At 36.5% G+C, this 21,428-nt stretch overlaps 2 protein-coding genes across 6 annotated transcripts; one reads left to right on the top strand and one right to left on the bottom strand.

The window, feature by feature from the left end:
- Positions 1-2,657: 2,657 nt before the first annotated feature.
- On the bottom strand, positions 2,658-16,109 carry parp2 (poly (ADP-ribose) polymerase 2). Of its 4 annotated transcripts, none has more exons than XM_073873565.1 (17): positions 15,768-16,109; positions 15,144-15,226; positions 14,736-14,939; positions 14,480-14,647; positions 14,141-14,211; positions 13,986-14,036; positions 11,891-11,987; positions 11,723-11,798; positions 8,956-9,058; positions 8,731-8,878; positions 8,488-8,617; positions 7,356-7,563; positions 6,580-6,707; positions 6,330-6,429; positions 3,459-3,557; positions 3,249-3,373; positions 2,658-3,166 (listed from the first exon to the last, which is right to left on the bottom strand). In XM_073873565.1, the coding sequence occupies exons 2-17, from the start codon at positions 15,214-15,216 to the stop codon at positions 3,007-3,009; spliced, it is 1,941 nt and encodes a 646-aa protein (XP_073729666.1). In that variant the 5' UTR covers positions 15,217-15,226; positions 15,768-16,109; the 3' UTR covers positions 2,658-3,006. The 4 variants fall into 4 exon arrangements, with proteins under 4 accessions (XP_073729666.1, XP_073729670.1, XP_073729663.1 ...); XM_073873569.1 differs by lacking the exon at positions 15,768-16,109 and adding an exon at positions 15,497-15,638 and having other exon boundaries at positions 7,356-7,552; positions 8,477-8,617; XM_073873562.1 differs by lacking the exon at positions 15,768-16,109 and adding an exon at positions 15,497-15,638.
- On the top strand, positions 15,401-20,724 carry mettl17 (methyltransferase like 17). Of its 2 annotated transcripts, none has more exons than XM_073873578.1 (14): positions 15,401-15,481; positions 16,874-17,012; positions 17,143-17,292; positions 17,382-17,469; positions 17,588-17,669; positions 17,769-17,842; positions 17,951-18,045; positions 18,137-18,207; positions 18,287-18,394; positions 18,528-18,596; positions 19,812-19,862; positions 20,002-20,094; positions 20,227-20,426; positions 20,544-20,724. In XM_073873578.1, the coding sequence occupies exons 1-14, from the start codon at positions 15,422-15,424 to the stop codon at positions 20,635-20,637; spliced, it is 1,374 nt and encodes a 457-aa protein (XP_073729679.1). In that variant the 5' UTR covers positions 15,401-15,421; the 3' UTR covers positions 20,638-20,724. The 2 variants fall into 2 exon arrangements, with proteins under 2 accessions (XP_073729679.1, XP_055057636.2); XM_055201661.2 differs by lacking the exon at positions 15,401-15,481 and adding an exon at positions 15,607-15,747.
- Positions 20,725-21,428: the final 704 nt, after the last annotated feature.

Below are 21,428 nucleotides of genomic sequence, written 5' to 3'. Positions count from 1 at the left end.
ACTTTTGAATTTGTTTTATATAAGAACTGTTTCATGTATTATCAGTATGCTCAAATAAGTGTGATTATATCTGTGAAAAGTGCTCTATAAATAAACATAAAAATAAAAAGATAAAAATGAAACCCAGTCAACTAAACGCTTGTTTAAATAGCAGTGGCTTAAAAAGTAAAGTAAATAGGTAAAAGCAAGGAACTCGAATGGAGATGTCATTTGTTTCTGGGTAGGGCAAAAATATTCTCCACAGAGGAGGGTGTGGCCACCCCTCTGCCCCACCCTGGTCTTTATGTAGAGCTTCTGGGTACTGTCACACCAAGGACAAAGAAAAATCAAATGTCTTTGTCCCGAACATTGAGTGGGGAATGTATTGAATGTATATCTCTATGCCAGTATAGGCCTACTTTTCTACCTAAAGAAAGAAAATCTATACAGTGGGGCCAGTCACACCAAAAGCGTTTATGGCAGTTGCAGGCGCCTTTTTTGAATGATATTCTATGGGTAGGCCGCGTTTGCGCGCTGTTTATGCGCGCCGAGCGCCTTGAGTTTTTTTGCCGCCTGCCGCGCACGCGTTTTTGAAGGAGCGCTGAGAGCGGAGCGCTCGACGTCATTCGTGTCTTTCCATTGTCCAATCGAATGAGGGGAGAGGCGGCCCTTACGTTGTGGTGAGGGAAGTTTACAGTTGCTTTAAAGAACCGGACTCCACTCGCTCACTCTCTCTTGTGTTTGTGCACATCTCACCCTCAAACAAGGTCAGAGCAAGCGTCCTCTTTTTAAAGTTTCTGCTAATATGACAGTTAACAGCAAAAGAGCGCTCACGCTTCAATATTTGCTTGACAAGACAGCTGACTCGGTGGTTGCTTAGCAATATGAAAAGCCGCGTCGCACTGCTCTTTTTTTATAAAAGGCAATGCGTCGCGCCTTGCGTTTGCAAGCGTTTAAAGCGCTTTTGGTGTGACTGGCCCCTAATATGGCATTACATTGAGTAAAATAATCTTCAGGTAAAAATGTAGTATAGTTAAACGTATTAAACATATACTTAAATATAAGCAAGTACATTTGTAGTAGGCTACATTCAAATTTTGTGCAAAATAAAGTGTAAAAGTTGTACAGTTGTAAAGTTGTCACTGGGGTGATACCTTTTCAAAATGTACACTTTTTTACCTAAAATAGACACATTGACAGATTAGGGGTTCATACTGGTACCTCAAAGGTACATCTGTACCAAAATAGTACATATTAGGGTGATTCTCGCAAAATTAGACTTATGAGGTGTCATGAAACATTTTGATAAAAAAGTAAATGCAAAATAAGAGTATCAAAATAAGAAGCAAACATCTCTTCATGTACTATTTTGCTGATTTCAAATGACAACAATTTTGTTGTTTTTTCCACATTTAAAGGGGAAATTTTACGCAACGTGTCCATGACTGGATTTTGGTTCTTTGACATGGAAATATTTATAATTAAAAAATCTAAAAGAAAAAGCTTCAGTGCATGTTATACTATAAACATTTACAGTAAAGAAACATATGGTATTTGGTGATGTAGAGACAATAATAATATAAATGTATCCAAGGCCAATTTTCTCATCCTCTCATCCTGAACTAACATTTTTAAAAAAAATAGTTGGAAGGAACATAATTGACTGTGATACTCAAGATGGCTACCAGGTAAGCAGTTCTTATTTTTCTCTCCAGATAAAAGTTGAAATTTTGTTTGTCATAGTACCTAGACAACTTTTTAGTTCTCATTACCGAAACATGAGTTTGTAAATGCATACATTTAATGTAATATAATGTTGTGGTAATGATAATTTTTCATAATAATTAAAAAAATGTAAATAATTTTATAGGAAATATGTTGTAAATACTCTAAAAATAATGGTTATAGTAAAAAAATGGCTTCAAGGGCTTTTTAAAAATTCTGATGCTGGACCCTGGATTTCGTGAAAATCACCCATTAGGACCTTTTAATAGGTACCGTCCCAGTGACAACTTTTGTACTTTTTTCTGAGAGTGTATAAATATATATTAATTAAAAGTATGGATCTACTTCAGTAATACTAAATACCAGTAATACTTTAGTGTATTGAAATAAATGGTGTCTCAAGTTGAGCACACTTAGATGTTCTTATGTTCAGACGTACTAAAAACACATTTTTTATATCATGTGCAAAATCAGTGCATTAAATAGCACATTTACTAAGCATAAAGTGTATATTAGTGCACTTTTTCACCTGGATATATGGATGCACTACACCTTTAACTCTAAAAAATGGTGTGATCACCTTCCCAAGCACATTTGTAACTTTAAAATTAAAAATTAGGATTCTATGAAATGCAACTACTGAGAGCTCTTCTACAAAACCAAGATATATTTAATAATATAATAATGATCATCAATTATGCAATGTTAGTGTATAGCAGGAAACTTTTCTACTTAGTTTTCTAATTGAATTATCTGGATGGTGGGAGATATTTGTCATGATATTCCTCGGCCTACTTATGATTTACTAAACCCATGCACTAAAAACATACTGTATACATTCACATACATGGGTCTCCAAAAGAAACTGTGTAAATTGTTAAACTAAATGTGAAAGGTTTTGCAAGATTGACACATATTTCTTTTCTTTTTTTTACTTAGTCTTGAAACAAAACCAGAATAAGGCCTAAAACAAACAGTATGGATAATACTTGTGCTTTTGTGGAAGTTTGAACAGAATTAACGTATACAAGTATACAACATATTACATTTTATTTTCATATAAAAAACAAACACACCTCTTTTGTTAACAAAAACAACTTTTAGCTTACATTAGCAGAACATATCTAATATGTAAAATATGCAATTCTTCAAGATTTCTTAAATTCTCTTCACCTTCATGAATATATGAGCTATACCACATACTACATGTCACGTCCTTCACCTCAGATTGCATTAGTTATAGACATTAATATATAAATATTCAAAAGTCAGTTTGCTGAATGTAAAGAATCCTCTTTTGCTTCACCACAGCGAGGAGAAATTAAACTTCACATGAAGAAGGTATTTCATGCGTGTCTGGGCAGGGTTATAAACAATGTATTCGTTATACAGGAGCGAGTAGCCGCCTCTCTGCCCCACCCCGGTCTTTACACATGGCCCCATGGGTACAGTCGCACCATCCCTAAGAGACAAAAAGTGAACATTAATATAAAACAGTTATAGCACTTGACTCTATTATCATTTCATTCTTATACTGGACTCACAATATAACATGGTTGTTTGGGTCGGGCGCAGTCTGTCCCAGGCCTTTTGTGCTATGTTTCCCAAAGGGCAGCTTGTCAGCTTCGTAATTGGAATCCAAAAGTTCGTTGACACCCCCAAGGGCAACCTGTAGAGAAATAAGACAAAGCCAAAGATGATCTTTTTGACATTTAGGAAACTGTGGAAAATCTGGTTGCACAAGGGAAACCAACCTCACTCAGCAACAAAATTCCTTGGTTGTTCTTCTGGCTGGCAAAGCAGTAATTTGCACTTTTTGATGACATGTCTGCAAAGTAAATCCCTTTACCGAACTACAAGGACAGAGAGGTTAAAAGATTCAGTGATTGAGTTGTAACATAGACTGCTTATGTCAGCTAACACTGTTTTGTACTTGTTTCTTTTCTAAACACCCTGTCTACACCAAAAACAACAATGCATCAGTTTGAGCGCGTCTATGCTGGAACTTTAAAAATGGGGCACTATCTAATGCCATTATAAAGCTGAATGAGCCAGAATATTCTTTAATATAACCTCAGATCGTGTTCACCTGAAGGAAGAATGTCATATATAAACCTGGTTTGAGGGCAAGTAAAATATTAATCTTAGGGTGAACGATCCATTGAAGACATCAGTCTAGACCAGTGCTCACCAACCTTTTTACGCCCAAGATCCCCAACCTCGGCCTTGATGAAAGGAAAGACCTATCTATTTAAAGATAGGACCAATTTTCATATGCCAGGAAAACTCAAAATATTCAGTGTGGTAAAATGAAGGGAAAACGTGCACCATAGACACAGTTAACAAATAAAGTCAGTATGTCATAACACTAAAAATAATGACTACGTATCTCATAATAATGGGAAACATTCTCAAAATTAAACCTTAACATGCGAAATGTGGCCAAAAAACTGCACGCTGGTGACATTCACTGGTAAAAGCGGTGTAGTTAATACAATGAGAATGAAAACTGATTCACCAAATCAATTGTTTTTATTATATTATATAAATATATTATATTTTTTTATGTATAATTGGTAGGTTTTAGTGTTCTTTTACAGACTTTTTAAATCATTTACATTAGATCAGATATGTAACCGAATTGTTTTATCAGAACTGGTCCATGACATGTTGGTAATACCATGTTGTCTCTATTGAAATACAAGTTGTAATGTTTTTATTTATCATTATAGTCGCATCTTTTGTTTTGTTTTATTAAGACAAGCAGGGCTCAACATAAAGGACTGCCTGGTGGCCCGGGGCAAGCGTGAGAGATGTTCGAGCCAGTAAAAAGTATTGTCACTTGCCCGTTTGGGCCACTGCTTCACCCTCAGTCACTAAAATATTTTTTCATCAATAATATATACTGTATATTATTTAACATCTTGGAAGCAGACATTTACTTGGGTAAAACACGAAGAAAGAAACGATGCAATATTGTGCACAGTTTGCTGTTCGAGTATCGGACACAGTCGATCAATTTAAATCTAAACTCAAGACATTCTTCTTTAATAAAGCAAGCATTCACATAAAATGTCAAGTAAATGTACTTATCCCGCAATAGTTAGTTTGTCTAGAACAAAGCACTCACATAACTCATCTGGGTAATATACTTATGCCGCAATAGTTAGCCTGTCTAGAACCGAGCTGACTTAAACCACAACACTGTATGACACTTTTATTACATGTGAACGGCCACTATGCTAATAGGATTCTGTTTCTCTCTCCCTGTCTCGTCCTCGACCCTGAGGACAATGAGACAAACAGACCCAGTTCCTGCAGCTGTGAAGGTCATCACACCACTGATCTACTGACCGTCCTTCAACGATGCCCAGTCGATGCCTGACCGGTGACCACCGGCAGAACCAGTTTAATTCGCTTACCTGTTCACATACCCGATAGTATATATATATATATATATATATATATATATATATATATATATATATATATATATATATATATCTCTCTCAAGGGTTTTTCTCCTCCTAGGAGTTTTCCCTCTGGACTAGCCAGTAGGGCTTTTCTCCTAGGGGGTTTTTTCATCCCCTGGAGAGACCACCACCTTTGGCTTAACTTACTACTTTACTGTATATGTTACGTTATTACCACGCTCGCTTTTCTATGCTTTTCCTACATCTATTAATGTAAAGCTGCTTTGAAACAACTAACAATTGTGAAAAGCACTATATAAATAAAAATAAAATTGAATTGAATTTGCTGTCAGTTTACAGGTAAAGCAAAAAATTTGGGAGCCTTTTTAGGTACAATTATATTTGACTTTTGAATTTTTATTTTTAAATATGTGACAGACACTGACATTTCTATATTGGGGCTAGTGGAAATTTTGGTAGGGTAAGTGAAAACCTCAACCACTGGCCTGACAGGGCCAGTATAAAAAAATATTTTATTTCTTTTAAAAAGTTTCTTTTTTTTAAATATCTGGTGCACCAAATAAGATCTGACAAACTTATGTAATTTTATATTAATTGATAAATGAACTCCATTCATTGTGAGCAAGGATTTGACTGTATCAAAAAAATAATACTTAAAACGACAAACCACTTATCATTTACTAGGCTACTATACTGCCCTACAAAGGCAAAAGACCTTAACTCGCTAGAGTGTAGAACTGAGAAAAATGACTTTAAAATTTAGACTTTTTAGTGACTTTAGTTGTCAGTTATTTTCTTGATTTTTATTTTTTCTCGAAAAAACAACAAAATTGATTCAAGATACTTATCCACGTGATAAAGGAGGTCTTGAATGTCCCAAAAATATCAATAACTAATTTTCGATCAAAAACGAAGTTACTGCCTTTTGCCTTTGTAGAGCAGTATATATATGAAGAACTTAATGTCATTTAAGAAACATGTACGTCCACAATGCTGCGGGGAATAATCACAATCATCCAGATGGTCCAACCTACGTTTTTTCTCTTACTTGCGGGATCTACAGGGGAAGTCTTAATGATCGACTGGTCAATCACGATCAACGTGTTGGCGACCACTGGTCTAGACACTTTCATTGACTATATCCAGGCATATGTCCTGTGTAGACAGAGTATTAGAAGTAAGAGTTCTTACCATGTATCCAGTTACAGGAGCCTCTGGTGGAGCAACTCGCAGCCCCTGACTCAAGATCCCCACCCAGTTAGACAGACGAGAACCATGCCACAGAAGCATCCTAATATTCACACATAAAAGAATAAACTACTATCTGAAATACACAGACAGAGCATAATTCTGTGAAATCTGAGAAGCACCCGCACAATAAACCCAAGAGGTCACAGAGTAATTAACTCTCATAATCAGCATGTGAAAGCTGGTTTAGTACCTGTTGTCCAGCTGAGAAAGGAAGCTGTCTTTCTCGCCCTCTCGATCCACGGTGAAGATGTCCAGGACGGTCATTGTGTAGTCAGTGTGTGTTGGTGCATGAGTGGAGTGGAGATACTTTTCTATGACCTACACACAAACAGAAAGTGAGCTCATGGCAAAACAAAACAAAAAGCAAAGTGTGTGTAATTCAGATTCAAGATTTAGTTAAAGGGATAGTTCACCCAAAAAACCTGTATAAATGTCTTTGTTCTGCTGAGCACAAGGCAAGATATTTTTAAGAATGTTTGAAACAGATCAGATCAGGGGCACCATTTACTTCCTCAGTGTTTTTTTCCCTACTATGGAAGTCAATGGTGCCCCACTTTAAAACATCTTCCTTTGCAAAATAAAATAATTTATAGAGGTTTGAAACAACTTGAGTGCATGTAAATGCTTTTTCGTGGGTTTCATGTGTGTCTCATGTTTCTATCCATTTAAAGGGGTCATATTATGACATTTTTTAAAAGATGTAAAATATGTATTTGGTGTCCCCAGAGTGCGTATGTGAAGTTTTAGCTCAAAATATTCCACGGATAATTTATTAAAGCATGTTACAATTCCTACTTTATAGGCCTAAGCAAAAATGTGCCATTTTTGGGTGTGTCCTTTTAAATGCAAATGAGCGGATGAAATGCTAACACTGATCACAATGATGGTGGTTTGTTGCAATTAAAACTCAATTGTGCTGTCAATTATTTTTTTCTCTCTGCCCATTAAGGTTATGAAAATATGCACCTTATATTCATTGCTGTCAGAATCCAGTGGCTGCAGTTGACACTTCAGAGATTGATACTGTCTGTCCAGAGGATGCTCGTCGTTCTGAATGCTGGACTGAACCATTTTCAAAGCAATCCGAATGTCACCAAGAGCCTCTAGCAAAGCAATCTTTTCCTTCAGCTCGTCCTCTGTGCGTATGACGGGTGGTGTCCGCAGCCCAAAATCAACATCAACTCTTTAAAACATCTAATAACTTAAAACTAAAATAAATAAATAGGCATGTGACACTATAGCTCATGATTCCATAAAAAACTATATAATACGGTAGCATCACAATATTTGCAAAATTGAAATTTTTAATAACATTTTTGTTGTACATATACTTGTTACAGAATGATGCATTTATTAAAGGTTTAGCTGAACCTTCCATATTTAACTTAAAAATTAACTCATTCACCGCCATTGACGAGTTATCTCGTCATTTATGAGTTCATATTTAACTAATAAATATGCCTTTCTGGACGAATTTCAAAGTGAAAGTGTAATACCGCTTTTATCCACCAGATGGCACCAAACCGAATGCATAAAAACCGGAAGTTAAAAAGATTTAATGATTTATTTTAACTGCCTTTATGTTTGATAGTCATTCTGAGTCTGATCTCTAACATAAATTCATTTACAAAAACGCAATTTTTTAAGCTTTTTGCTCAAAATGTTGTATTTTTGAAAAGAAATATCCATATTTCAGTGGTTAAATTAAGTAGAAAAAGTAAATATATAATGAAACGTTTTTTCCCCATTTTGTTTGTTTGTTTGTTTATTGTTTGTTTGAAAGCAGAGGGTGTGTTCTTTAATTTGATATAATTTGTATGTTTATATTTTTACAGAAAATAATTTTTCCTGCAAGAAATTTTGTTAAAATATTGTTAAAATCACAAAAATGCAGGTGGGCAACTTTTCTCAAAAAGGCTGGCGGTGAATGAGTTAAATAGATCTGTCACTGATTTGATCATCAACCAATAGGATAACATAAATCACCATGCATTAAAAAATATATTATATATGAAATACCATCCCACTACATATCGTTACACCCCTACAAATAACTATATATACACCATTGAATAATAGATGTTTTTACCCAAAATCATGTGGGATACGAGTGTAAAACTGGTTGCATGCTTCCAGTAGTTCCTTATTATTGCCTTTCTTCTTTAAACAGTCCTCAATCTTCTTCAGAGATGCATAACCGGCTCGGATTTGCTCTGCTGTTAGTTTACCTTCAGGATAAATAAATACCGTCAAAATTCATTTCTCTGCCATTTCATTTGCAATGTTTTTGCTGTTTGTTTGAACATTAATCATCACTATTAATATTATTTCCCACACTTACCGAGAGGAGCTTTTTTGATATCAAACTTCATCTCCAGCACGCACTCTTCCATTGCTTTCAGATCACATATGAGCTCAAGGAGAGACTTAACCTTGATGTTTAACTGGCAGGGTTTTTGTTCAAGAGGAGGGGATATCTTGTCCTCCTGCTGTGAAGAAAAAAATAAGAATGAAGGAAACAATTGCTCGTGTGGTACTTGTAGCTAAAATGAAAGCATCTCCTTACTTTGTCCTCAATGCTGTAGTCTACAAACACCATATCGTATTTTCCTGCAACTTTCTCAAAACTTGCACGATGTTCCCATTCGTTCTTGGTCTTGTCTAAGAACCTGCATGTACAGTAAGTAGCATATGTCATTTTAGTTTAGTTAAAGTTTATTTACATTTGTAGACATCTTTGAATAATACAACATATTAAACACTACCAGTTTACAGTCACTTACTCAGGATGTTTTATTTGTTAAATAAAGTTTCGAATAAATTTATACTCAAATTTTTTCAAAATTATGGAATAACAATGAATGCAACTATAAAAAACAAATATTATGGAAGTATTGTGATAAATGATGAAGAAAATGTTTTGATAAATGATGGCAAGTACACAGTTGACGGTACCCATTAAACTCCATCGTATTTGTTTTTCCTACTAAGTCAATGGTTACAATCAGCTGTGTGCTTACCATCATTTATCAAAATATCTTCTTTTGTTGTTCACCAGAAAAAAGAAATTCATACAGATTTACAAGAACATGAGGATGAGAAAATTATGACAGAATTTTCAGTTTTGGATGAACTATCCCTTTAAGTGTTTTATTTTTTTTCATGCTAATGTGACCTTTTTAAACCACAGACTGAACAAAATTAAGCAATGCTTGGAAATTGGTTGACCTAATTTGGTATATATCAAGTATTTCTTGTCATAATTTATTACCATTACTTAAATAGCAAATAAACTGTGATAATGTGTAAAATATTGAAGGGGTTTGAATCCCTACTGAATAAAAACATCTAAAACCAGCATAAGCTGGTGAGCTGGTTTTTGCTGGTCTCCCAGCTTGGTTTAAACTGGTTTAGCTGTGTTTTGATCACTTGTAAAGGTCATGTTCTTTCTGGTCACGTTTTTCAAACTTTAGTTAGTGTGTAATGTTGCTACTAGTGCATAAAAAATATCTGCAAAATGATAAAGCTCAAAGTTTACTGCCAGGCGATATATTTTCTTTAACAGAATTCCCCTGTCAAAGCCTACAGCGAATGACTGGTTTGGACTACAGCGCTCTACTTCCCGATTGAATGACGTCAATATATGAGTTTTTGACTAAACTCCGCCAACAGGAATACGTCAGTCACCAGCTTTGGCTCAAACGGCTCTGCTAAGCTAAGCTGCTATCCAATCACAACACACTAAACAAACTACACAATCAGAATTCGATACGTATTTCTGAAGGAGGGACTTCATAAAACAGTAAAAACAGCCAGGGCTCGAAATTGCGACCATTTTGGTCGCATATGCGCCCGAAATTTAATCTGTGCGACCTTAAAATATATTTGGGAGCATTTGTGCGACTGCCCATTTTGTTGTGACGCGAGTTGATTGTGATCCTGCGTGCTGGCGCTGTCCCAGGTTCAGTGTTCTCTCCAACGATACATAACCAATCAAGTTTCACCATGAAGTTCTTGCGTTTAATGAAGACCGCAGATTGGCTAATATGAGCGTCAGTCATTCCTTGTTGCCGTGAAGCGCGGAAATGTGAAAAGACGAACGCGTCGCGAGCATGACGAGAGCGAGCCGATTACAGCCAAGGTTATTACTGTATTTTTTGACGACAATCCGGATTCAAATGTAACTCCACCACCGGAAAATACGAGTTGACGTTAAACCTTTCAGAGAGAGTGGCTTAAAGATTTCGAGTGTCTCGTCTCTGTCTCCGCTTTGAAAATGTAACTTACTGTGTTTACTGTAAATCCTGTAAAACGGCGTTAATGGCGGAATCAAAACATTTTAAGCGCCAGACGTACCTTGCTTAAACATGGCGAAAGTGCCAAAAACACAAGACGTGTTATGACAAATGTGTTTATTATTGATGGAGACACCGACCTGTCTGTCAAAGTGTGTTTGATGGTGTATGTGCGCATGCGCTGGTGAATGCAGATTCGACAAACATCCTTGTGGTCCATGTTGCTGTGGAATACGACAATGCTGATGGTATGTTTTTTTTTATTTAGTAAAACATTGCCTATTTAGTAGTAAAAGCATCCTGGTAATGCAGTTATCAATACCAATATATATTAGCCTTCTATATTAGGGTCACTTTTGTAATGTCACAATTAATCAGTGTTTTACGTGTGTGCTAGATTTTCTATGTAATCTTAATCATGTTACCTGTAATTGTTAAATTATTATTGCTGCTATACTATTTCAACAGCATTTGGGTATTAATTTAGGAATTTATGCAGCCAAAAGAAAAATAGAAGACCAACTTTTAAATGCTGGCCATAGGATGTGTAAAGCCCGGTATAAAATAAATCTATTTACATTTACATTGTAGTTGTGGTGCTTTTTAATTTTTGGATGGATGCGCCTAAATTTTTGCTGGTGCTCCTAACTCTTTAAAGTTGGGAGCACCAGTGCTACCAAATAAAAAAGTTAATTTTGAGCCCTGCAGCGTTATAGAGATAAAAGTAAATTTTGTGAAAAATACCGCATTTTTTACATGTGAAACATGAACATGTTATATTGTGCACTGTAAACACAATCAAAGTTTTAAAAACACAGAAAAAACTGGACCTTTAAAGCTGGCCAGGCTGGGAGGACCAGCTTAAACCAGCTACTGCCAATGCCACCTTAAAATAGCTAAAACCAGCTAACAGCTTATGCTGGTCTTTTCAGTCGGGAATACATTTTGGTTTGACTTTATGGCTTGACAGAGGGTTTTGAAGATCATGATATTTCAGTCAATTGACCCCAAACATTTGAACAGTAGCATCAATCTTACTTTTTTTTGAAGGTGTCTTTGGCCTGAGCTAGATTCCCCCCGCAGCTAACCAAGCTGTTCTGTCCAACTTTACCCACTGAAGATATAAACAAAATGAACATGAATGATGATTTGTCTGGGTTAAGATCTAGATTTTTATACAATTATTAAAGTCACAGTTTCTCATACCTCGCCCCCACCTCATCCATACACTGTAAGCCTTCGCGTTGTCATCCTGAAGGAGCTGGATGAGGTAATATTTATTGTTGTTGAACTGAAGATTAGTCTGAAAAATGAAAGCAAAAGAAGACATCAGATGTTGTGCTTTAGACAAAATGGATCTCCTTTATGAAACAGGCGCAAACTGGGCGTACGGTCGTTTCCACGCAAGACTTGGCATTTATCAATATGTACAAAATTCACATATACTGATATTTATTTACATTTTTATGCATTGATGCAGAATATTTCATCATAACAATTATAATACAACATATCTCTTGAATTGTTTAGTAAATATTAGTATATATAAATCCATAAACACTATCTACGAATTTTACTACAGTATATACTACTATACGGGGCAGTATCCCAGACAGTGTTTAGTCCAGGACTAGGCCTCAGTTATATTAGAACATTTAGGTAGTTTTTACAAAAAACAATACTGATGTATGTTAGGAGATGTCAGTACAAGTTGTTTATAAATTAAGGCAGCTTAAACTTGCATTTTGGTCTGGGACTAGGATGAGCCCAATCCGGAAAACCGCCCCTGTTAGTATACTACAGTATTATTCATGTGGGCATTACATCACATAAGTATTTTCTTACATTAAAGGCGAAGTCCACGATGTTTGAAAAACGCTTTGGAAAAGGAGACGGGCCGACTACCAAACACACTTATAGCCAATCAGCAGTAAGGAGCGTGTCTACTAGCCGACATCCTTGCCGGGTTGCGTATGTGTGGGGCGGGTCTATCAACAGAAGGTCCAGATTCTATTGGGGTAGGGGCGTGTTTGTTTAGGTGATTTCAAATATCAACATTGGCTTTCAAACATCGTGGACTCCGGCTTTAAATACTGTATAATTATGTTAATTGTATGAAATTACAAGACTAATAGGCATTTTTGGTGTAAGATCAATTTCTGTTCAGTGATCTGGCGCCAAACTGCATTTTTCTTACTTCCTTTAAAGGTGCAGTGTGTAATTTTTAGAAGGACCTCTTGACAGAAATGCAAAATAATATACAAAACTATATTATATGGGGTGTATAAAGACCTTTTTATAATGAACCGTTATCTTTTTATTATCTTAGATTCAGTCGTTTTTTATCTGCATACACAGAGGGTCCCCTTACGTGGAATTCGCCATTTTGTGCCGCCATGTTTCTACAGAAGCCAGACAAACTTTTTTTACTAGGTTGTCTCCATCAATTACATGTTTTTCCGGTGGCGACTACCATAGCTTCTCTATGTGTCTCAAAAGTGAGGGGTGAGCAGTGGACTGAGCCATTGGTTGCAATTCGCAACCTCACCATTAGATGCCACTAAAATTTTTCTGCACCTATAATTTCCTTCCTTTACTTCCAAGCTATTTTGTTTAAACTCAAAAGTTTCATGACTCTCTGCGTGGCCCGGTTACGTTTTTTCATGTCACGAGTTTCTAGCTTGTTGGTGTTTTAAGCCCCCAACGAAGCATTCAAGGCAGCGCTGCGTGGAAGGCACTCCCCGCCCCCAAGCGTTTTAGCCAATCACAGCACTGGTGCTAGATATCCGCCTCCTTCTGCAGTGAAGCAGTTCGACTCGCCGTTGGTAACAGATATCGTAAGATAGGAATGTGACTGTATTTGAATTCATTTTGCAATGTTTAGAGCGTTTCAGTTGCGTATTTCCACATTTTTATGTCGGTGGCACGACTTTCTTTTTCGTGTCAGTATTTGTTACTCAATTGTTTTTCCTATTTTCAAACCATTGTCGCTTGGGATTGGGGTTAGAACGACTTTCTGTTACATAAAATGACATCCTACCCAAACCCAACTCTGACTCTAACCCTAAGCGAAAACAATTCAGTTTAAACAGTTTAAAAATCAGATGAAAAAACGTATAAACCAATACCCAAACCTCAAATCTAACCCCAATCCCAAGCGAAAATGGTTTGATAATAGGATATCGCATATTCAAATTAATCGCAAAATTATGAATAGCATGTGAACCCTGTCAACGCTTGTTTCTGTGTTAGATTGATAAATGAGGCCCATTATGTTTTGATATTTTTCAGCACTATTCACCTGATTCAGCATAACATCATATACATCAGTCCCTTCACTGTAGACATGGGCCTGCGAATGATCAACAGAAAAAAAGATGCATTAAAACAAACCACGTTTTTGTGCAAAAAAAAGTTTGCATTTGCAAAAATGAATCACTGTAACAGATTATTTACCTTTCCAATTTTAGCTTTACATTCTGGGTCAACTGGAGCTTTTCCCTTCATAACCACAGTCTTCACAACCTCTGCTTACAAACATGAGAAATGTATGGTCATGAGCAACTGGGGCAAAAACACAAGTTACGTCAATATGAAACAGTGTTAGGATTTAACCATGGGACATCATGCGATTCATTCATGAAAGACAGGACAGTCATTTTAGAGATTTAGTCATTTTATTTTGATAAATTATTACAAAGACAGAGTTTTATCTCTGTACTATTTTCTCAGAATAAGACTATGATACAGGAATGAGTATTATTAAAAACAGGAAGAATTTTTATTGTGCATCACCTTCACTTTCCTCTTTGGCAACTGGCTTGGCTTTGTTCTGACTCCTCCCCTCATTGCGTCTCTTCTTGGACACCGGCTGCTCATCTTCCTCCTCTTTCTCTTCTTTGATCTGAGCCACACCTGCGCCTTTATTATTACCATTCAAAACATCACCTTCATTCAGATCCTCTGCAATGCAACAAATCACCCGCTGTTAGTTTCTCTACAGAGGCATCATTAGATACAGAAGAACTGCCAAACTATCGACACAGATTACCTGACTTCACTTTTTGAAGGCGTATTTTTCGCTTATACTTGGTGACACTGTTAATCTGAACCAGTTTTACAAGATCCACTTCATAACCAGATCCAAATGTCAATGACAGCGACTTTGCTCCAGACTGCATGGCTGTATCCAACTGGGCACAGATTTCTGGACTGTACGGTTCCCACTCACCATTGTCCCCCTTCCACTGCCAAACTGAAAAATAATAGATATTATATATTCAGCATCACTTCAAGTCATTAAACCCTTTTTAAACTTTAAACCAATACACAGCTCTCTAACTCACACCCATAAATCTGAAACCAATGTGGTGGGCACGAGCTAATTTCAGTACATTAAAAAACTATTATTAAATAATAAGTCGTTTTAACTTGTTTATTGTGAAAATGAGGTATTTACCTGTCTTTACCGTTGAGGTGTCACTGCCTGAATCTGCCACAGACTTGCCTCGTGAACTTCTTGTTCGTCTCATGCTTTAAACTCTTATAAGGAAATACGTTTAAGTTATATGTTAGCGTATGACACATGAAACAGTATGACATAAAATAGTTTTTAATTAAAGAATTGACTGCGTATATAGGGACTGTGGCTGTCTGAACGTGAACACTTCCTCAACTGCACGGGACACTTTCCACGGACTCACTAAATGGCTCATTTGACTACGTCAAAAATACATAATGTTAGATATACGCCGTGCTTTTCTTCTAAAAAAATGCAGGCATCCGCTATTTAACAATGTAATCAATACTAACCTGAGATTAAAGAGCTTCGCTTTGTGTTTTGAGTGGCGCCAAATGTATAATAACGCGGACCTGTTGCGTAGGAACGAATTCACCACCACAGCTTGTTTCTAGACGGATTTGTTTTGAAGCCGTACGGTCACACGAACACGCGATCTCGCTTCGCTCACTATTTTTGAATAAAAATGTATTTACTTAGCAGCCGAGTGTGTGTTAAATGTCCAAGATGTTACGTTTCTTTTTGTATAAAAGAAACACAGAGGGTAAGTAAAGCTTTTCATACAATAATGTTAAAAACAGCGGAGGGAGAGTAGTCTGAATTGGGTTCTAGCATCTTGTGCTAGCTCACACATCGAACTCATTGCGCCAGCCGCGAGCGTTTCCAAGCCAGCGCGGATCGCATCGGTTGAGCCGCGGAATCGTGCGCGAGCATCAACGTCTTGTGCGAGAACACCGCGCGTGACCCATGTTTTCTGTGCACTCGCTCATCCGGTCAGATGATGTCCTGTGAGGACAGCGATTGGCTCTTGTCTCAGACCTTCCCCGAGGTGATTGGACGAGTGACGAGCACTCAGCACGTGACCTCTACAGTGAGCTTCCCTCCGCTGTATTTCAACATCACGGAGAGCGTTGGCTATATACGGCGTGAGCGCGCTATAGTTTTGAGTGATGGTGATAAAGGAGAGCGTAACCTGTACATAGTTATTAGTTATTCACACAGTTACATTGTCTGTCCGTTCAGGTTGCATTGATATCTGGTGTTTATGTTGATCAAGTGTGTTGTTTTGACAAACTTTGCTATTTGAACTGAGTCAAACAACTGGAAGTTGAGAAAATGGTAATTGGTGTGCAGTGATTGGTCTACTTTGATATAGTAACTCCTCCCATTTAAACACCTGTCATATGGAGAGACAGCTTGTTCGACTTCATGCGGCACCGCAAGAACTGACAGCCGGATGACGTCAAAGTACTGCGAGAATGATTCAAGAAATCATATTTCGTCTCGCTCTCGCGATACTTTGACGTCATCCGGTTGTCGATTCTTGCGGCGCCGCATGAAGTCGAACAAGCCTAACATCTCACATTCAGTTCCTGATAAAATACCACCCTACATTTTATCATCTGAAGTCTTACCATTTTTTTTTTAAAGGAGCTTTATTTGCATGATTATGTCGCTTACAATATTAGCAACGCATTATACATAATAGAACAAGAAACATACAATAACACAATATGCTAAATAAAGTCAAATAAAATAGAATCAGGTGATATTAACAAATCATACTTTAGATTCAGAATTGTCCTGTTTAAAAATAGATAATTAGATTGCATAATCAATGTATTAAATTGACTAATAGTTTTAAGCATTTACATTATGTCTGTTTTTAGTGTCAGAGTACTGCAGAGCCTCTTGTCCAGACTAACTTCCTGAAAGGTGCTCCTCATCGAAAACACCCAGGTGTTACAAACCTCAAAACAGTGCGGCTGCCAGAACAACTGCAGGAAGCAGCGCTGTCCATTCTACGAAGTAAGAATTAATTCACCTCTTTTTTTTAACCATTTGTAGTAATTAAACATCAAATCATGTTCACCATTTAAAAATACACATATTCATCTATTGCATATTTCTAATTGTGGTTAAAATGTGTATTTTGTAGGGGCGGAGGTAAAAGATCTGACAGAAAGAGCACATAAACTGTCGAACTTCCTTTGGAGCCGGAAGCGGGCGGTAGAAACCTCACAGCTCAGGGAGAAAGCCATTCTTCTCGAGAGGAAATATTTGGATGAAGAGAGTGATACTCATACAGGTGGGGTGTATATATAACGAAGAAGATAATGGTGAAGTTTCGTGCACTGAAAATTACCCTCAAACCACTAAAAAACTATATTTTTTCAGATGCTATTGACCATGAACTGGAGGCTCGAATAAGAAAGCAAGTATTATCTGAACTGAGAAGAACTACATACCACAGGACTCTTCTCAGGTAGAAATGCATAGTTTGTATACAATACATCACATAGAATGAGATTGTGTTTCGAATGCCTTATTAAATGCACTTATGGCATGCATGCATGTTTCTTAGTGTGTGTTTATCTTTAAAGGTATGATAAAGAACTTGGGTTGCTGTATATGGCTGCCAGGCTCGCAGGTGGTTATGCTGCTGTCACCAGAGCATTAAATGAGGTGTTTAGTAAACATTTGTTTGTATTTTATTAAAATACATCAACATCCTCTCTAATTTGTTTTCAATGTGTCCCTATACGTCATTGGTATATATTTCAGATAAAGAAGAGAGATCCTTTATTTGTACCATATTCTCTTTTGGATTTTGGGTCAGGACTTGGATCATGTACTTGGTAAGATATAACTGCCTATTTCTGTTTTTAAACCTAAATAGAAAGGTTGTATATTAAAAGTGTGTTTTATAAGTACACTTTGTATAAATATTTTTTTCTTTCACTTAGGGCATCACACACCCTCTGGGGAGACTCTTTGAAGGAGTATGTTTGTGTTGACAGCTCTGGAGACATGAACATGTTGGCAGAACAGTTGATAAAAGGTAATTTCTATTGTAAAACTTAAATATATATACACCTTACATAGACATATATAATGTATTGTGTTTAATGAGGTTTGTGGGCACCAAACAGGAGGTGACGAACTGGATAATCCATTGATCAAAGAAGTATATTTCCGCCAGTTCCTCCCTGTTTCTCCTAAGGTATTTTTAGGTATTTCTATCCTAAAATCTTTTCATATTTCCCAAACAGAATATATTGAATGTCATTTCATTTCTGCAGGTGCAGTTTGATCTGGTGCTAGCTGCTTTCTCTTTGTCAGAGCTAGCCACTCTGAACGAGCGAATCAATGTTATTTACACTCTGTGGAGAAAAACCAACCAATATCTTGTGAGTGATAAAGCTGAATAGTAGTCCTTAAAGTCACATCTTGATTAACATCATTGTGATATTGAATACAGTACAATCTTGTTTCTTATGAAGATTAATAGTTTTTAATTGCAGTTTTTTATACTTTCTACAGGTCCTTGTTGAGAATGGAACCAAGGAAGGCCATCAGATCCTTATGGAGGCCAGAAACACTATACTCAAGGTGATCTGTAATGTACGACTTGTATTAAACATATTATGCAGTGTTTTATACTGATATCAATAGCTGCGTTTCCATTACCCTTTAAATTGCGCAAATTGATATTGCGAATTGAATATACGGCCAATGGAAAAACGTCAATTTTGCCGATTCGTTTACGCCCAAAATAAAGTCTAAACTAGTTCTTATACAAATTTCAAGTTAAAATCACAAAAAAATTAGGTTTCTGTCACACTTTTAGTGGTTTTACCAACAAAGGCCACTAGGTGTCAACAATTAGCTGCATAATCTTAGTCACAAATTAATAATTTCTGCCACAGCATTATTATTAATGCAAAAAGGTTTTGAAATATGAAACTAAATTTTTAGAGCTTTCCAAAGATATATAGTTTTTTTTTGAAGATTGATATTTTGATGGATATTAGAATTATGAATACATTCAAATTCATATGTATTCCTAACTGGAAACATGTTAATTTAGCAAAAACTCCCATATATCTCAAAAATGTTTTTACGCTCGCATGAGGTGCTATTTTAGGAAATTCAGAAAAGGTGTATTTTACAAATCTGTATTGGAAACTGGAAATTATTTGCATTTTAGGTCACCTGATGCAATTTAGTCACATAATCATTAGAAGATAAAGTGTTATGTACTAAAACCTCCCAAAAAACCTGCTCCCAAGTACAAGAGGCTTTTCTTGCCAATAATGTTTAAATAACACTCCCTCCCTATTATTATTTCCTAAGTATAAGGGCCTGTCCTTGGCAGTAATGTTTGGATAATACTCTTACGTCTCCTTCGGTTTAAACTTCCTCACCACCAAGTGCGGTGGATGTGATATTAGTTAACGTACAAACATCAGTCAATGTGATGTTTGGAATGACTTATCGTGAGTGAAAAAACTACATTTCATATCAAATGTAAATGGAAACGTCATCATTTCCCAATAGTCTTTTGTCGACATTTAGAAAATAAAGTTGGTAATGGAAACACTTTGACTTGATTTCGAGAAGGGTTTTACTTTATTTTTGGGTTGATGGTTATATAAATTCATTCTTTAGAAATTGTAGTATGTATGTGATGTCATTTGTCACTAACTCATTTACATTTATTCATTTAGCAGGGAATTTAACATTTTGCGTGTTTTTAATTGTCTAAAAATGATCCTGTACAGTAACTTACACAAGTATATTGTATTTTTTTCTGTATGACTATAGGGAGAAGAGCAGGTAACACATGACTTGAGGAAACCAGCTGTATTTGCGCCGGTGTGTTGAAACAGCATCACTAAAACCATTCTCATTATCCTGATGTGATACCTGGATTGTAGTAAATCATGTTATGTGTTGTTATTTGGTGGGTAATATTGACGCATCAGTTTTATTTTGTTTCCTGTATTTTGTACAGTGTACTCATGAGCTGCCTTGTCCCAAATTGATCAACCAACCTGTAGTACCCTGCAACTTCCCCCAGTTTTATTATTCCCTGCCCTTATCCAGGGTAAGTCAACAAAACCGCCCTTTTCCCAGATGATTTATTTACGTATTCAATACATTTTAATTCAGCAACTGAGCAAGTTGATATCCAGTGATACTTCTCTCCTGACCTCTTTCTATCAATTAAACTTCACAGAGCCAAGACAGACAGCAGGAGAAGTTCAGTTATTTAATTATATCCAGGTCAAATGGAGAGAAAGCTTTAAAGACTGAGGGTTTGGATATGGGCAGACTCACGGCACAAGTGCATCGTAGACCCAGACATGTTCAGTGTCAGCTCTGCTGCTCCAATGGAGAACTCAGACAGCTCGCCGTAACGGCACGTCATCATGGAAAGTATGTTACACTTGTATTTAACCAATCTTTTTGTCTGTGTGTAAGCAGAATTGCTATATCATCTAATAGATTATAATTTTTCAATAAAATCAATAAATTATTTTCTTTTTTTTACAGAGACATGTACAGGTGTGCCAGAAACAGTGACTGGGGAGATCTGCTGCCAGTATTTCATGAGGAGGAACACACAGAAAACGATGAGAATCTATGAGGTCGTCTATTAAATGTAATATTTTGCAGACAAAACAGTTATGCCTTTGTTGTATTTATTTGCAAATAAACCTGTTTATCTTTGCAATTATTGTTTTCATATAGTGCACTGTAAAAGAAAGCAAGTTCATTACAAAAACTTGAGATAACAGTTTGTGACCCAATGTACTAGCTCATCCAATCAGATGATGTCCTGTAAGGACGGTGATTGGCTGTTGAGTCAGACCTTCCCTGGGTTGACTCTACAGTGAACATTTTAATTCATTAATTAATTCCACTCCAGCATCTATATTCATTGCGAGAACCAGTTAATCTATATAAAAGTTAATTCACACAAGTTGGTCCATCCATTTGAGGGAAGGGCAATTTAACATCTACTCACCTAACCTGCATATTTGGGGCCTGTGGGAGGAAACCTGAGTACCGGGAAGTAAACCCATGCTGACACGGAGAACATGCAAATCCACAGAGACCTCCTGACCCAGCCAGGGTTCGAACCAGGGACCTCTTGCTGTGAGACAACAGCGCTACCCAATAAGCCAAAAAACGGATTACCATTTCTTATAGCAGGCATTCCACCCCATTAAATCAATTTACTATTAAACTTTCTACTTTTTCTAAATAATTTTCTACTTGATCATAGAAATTACATTTCTTATGAATAGAAAATAATGTATGGTCCCACATTTGAATCTTCATATAATTTTTGCAAGGCCTCAAACAATAGCACATGCAGTCACCTCAGTACTTTAGCAATGGCATAATTTATATTGTAGATTGCAATTTGTTGTT

This window comes from Misgurnus anguillicaudatus, chromosome 2, assembly GCF_027580225.2.
Source record: "Misgurnus anguillicaudatus chromosome 2, ASM2758022v2, whole genome shotgun sequence".
Classification (NCBI taxonomy): domain Eukaryota; kingdom Metazoa; phylum Chordata; class Actinopteri; order Cypriniformes; family Cobitidae; genus Misgurnus; species Misgurnus anguillicaudatus.
The sequence above is the reverse complement of the archived record's forward strand: the minus strand, read 5'-3'. Positions and strand labels throughout refer to the sequence as shown.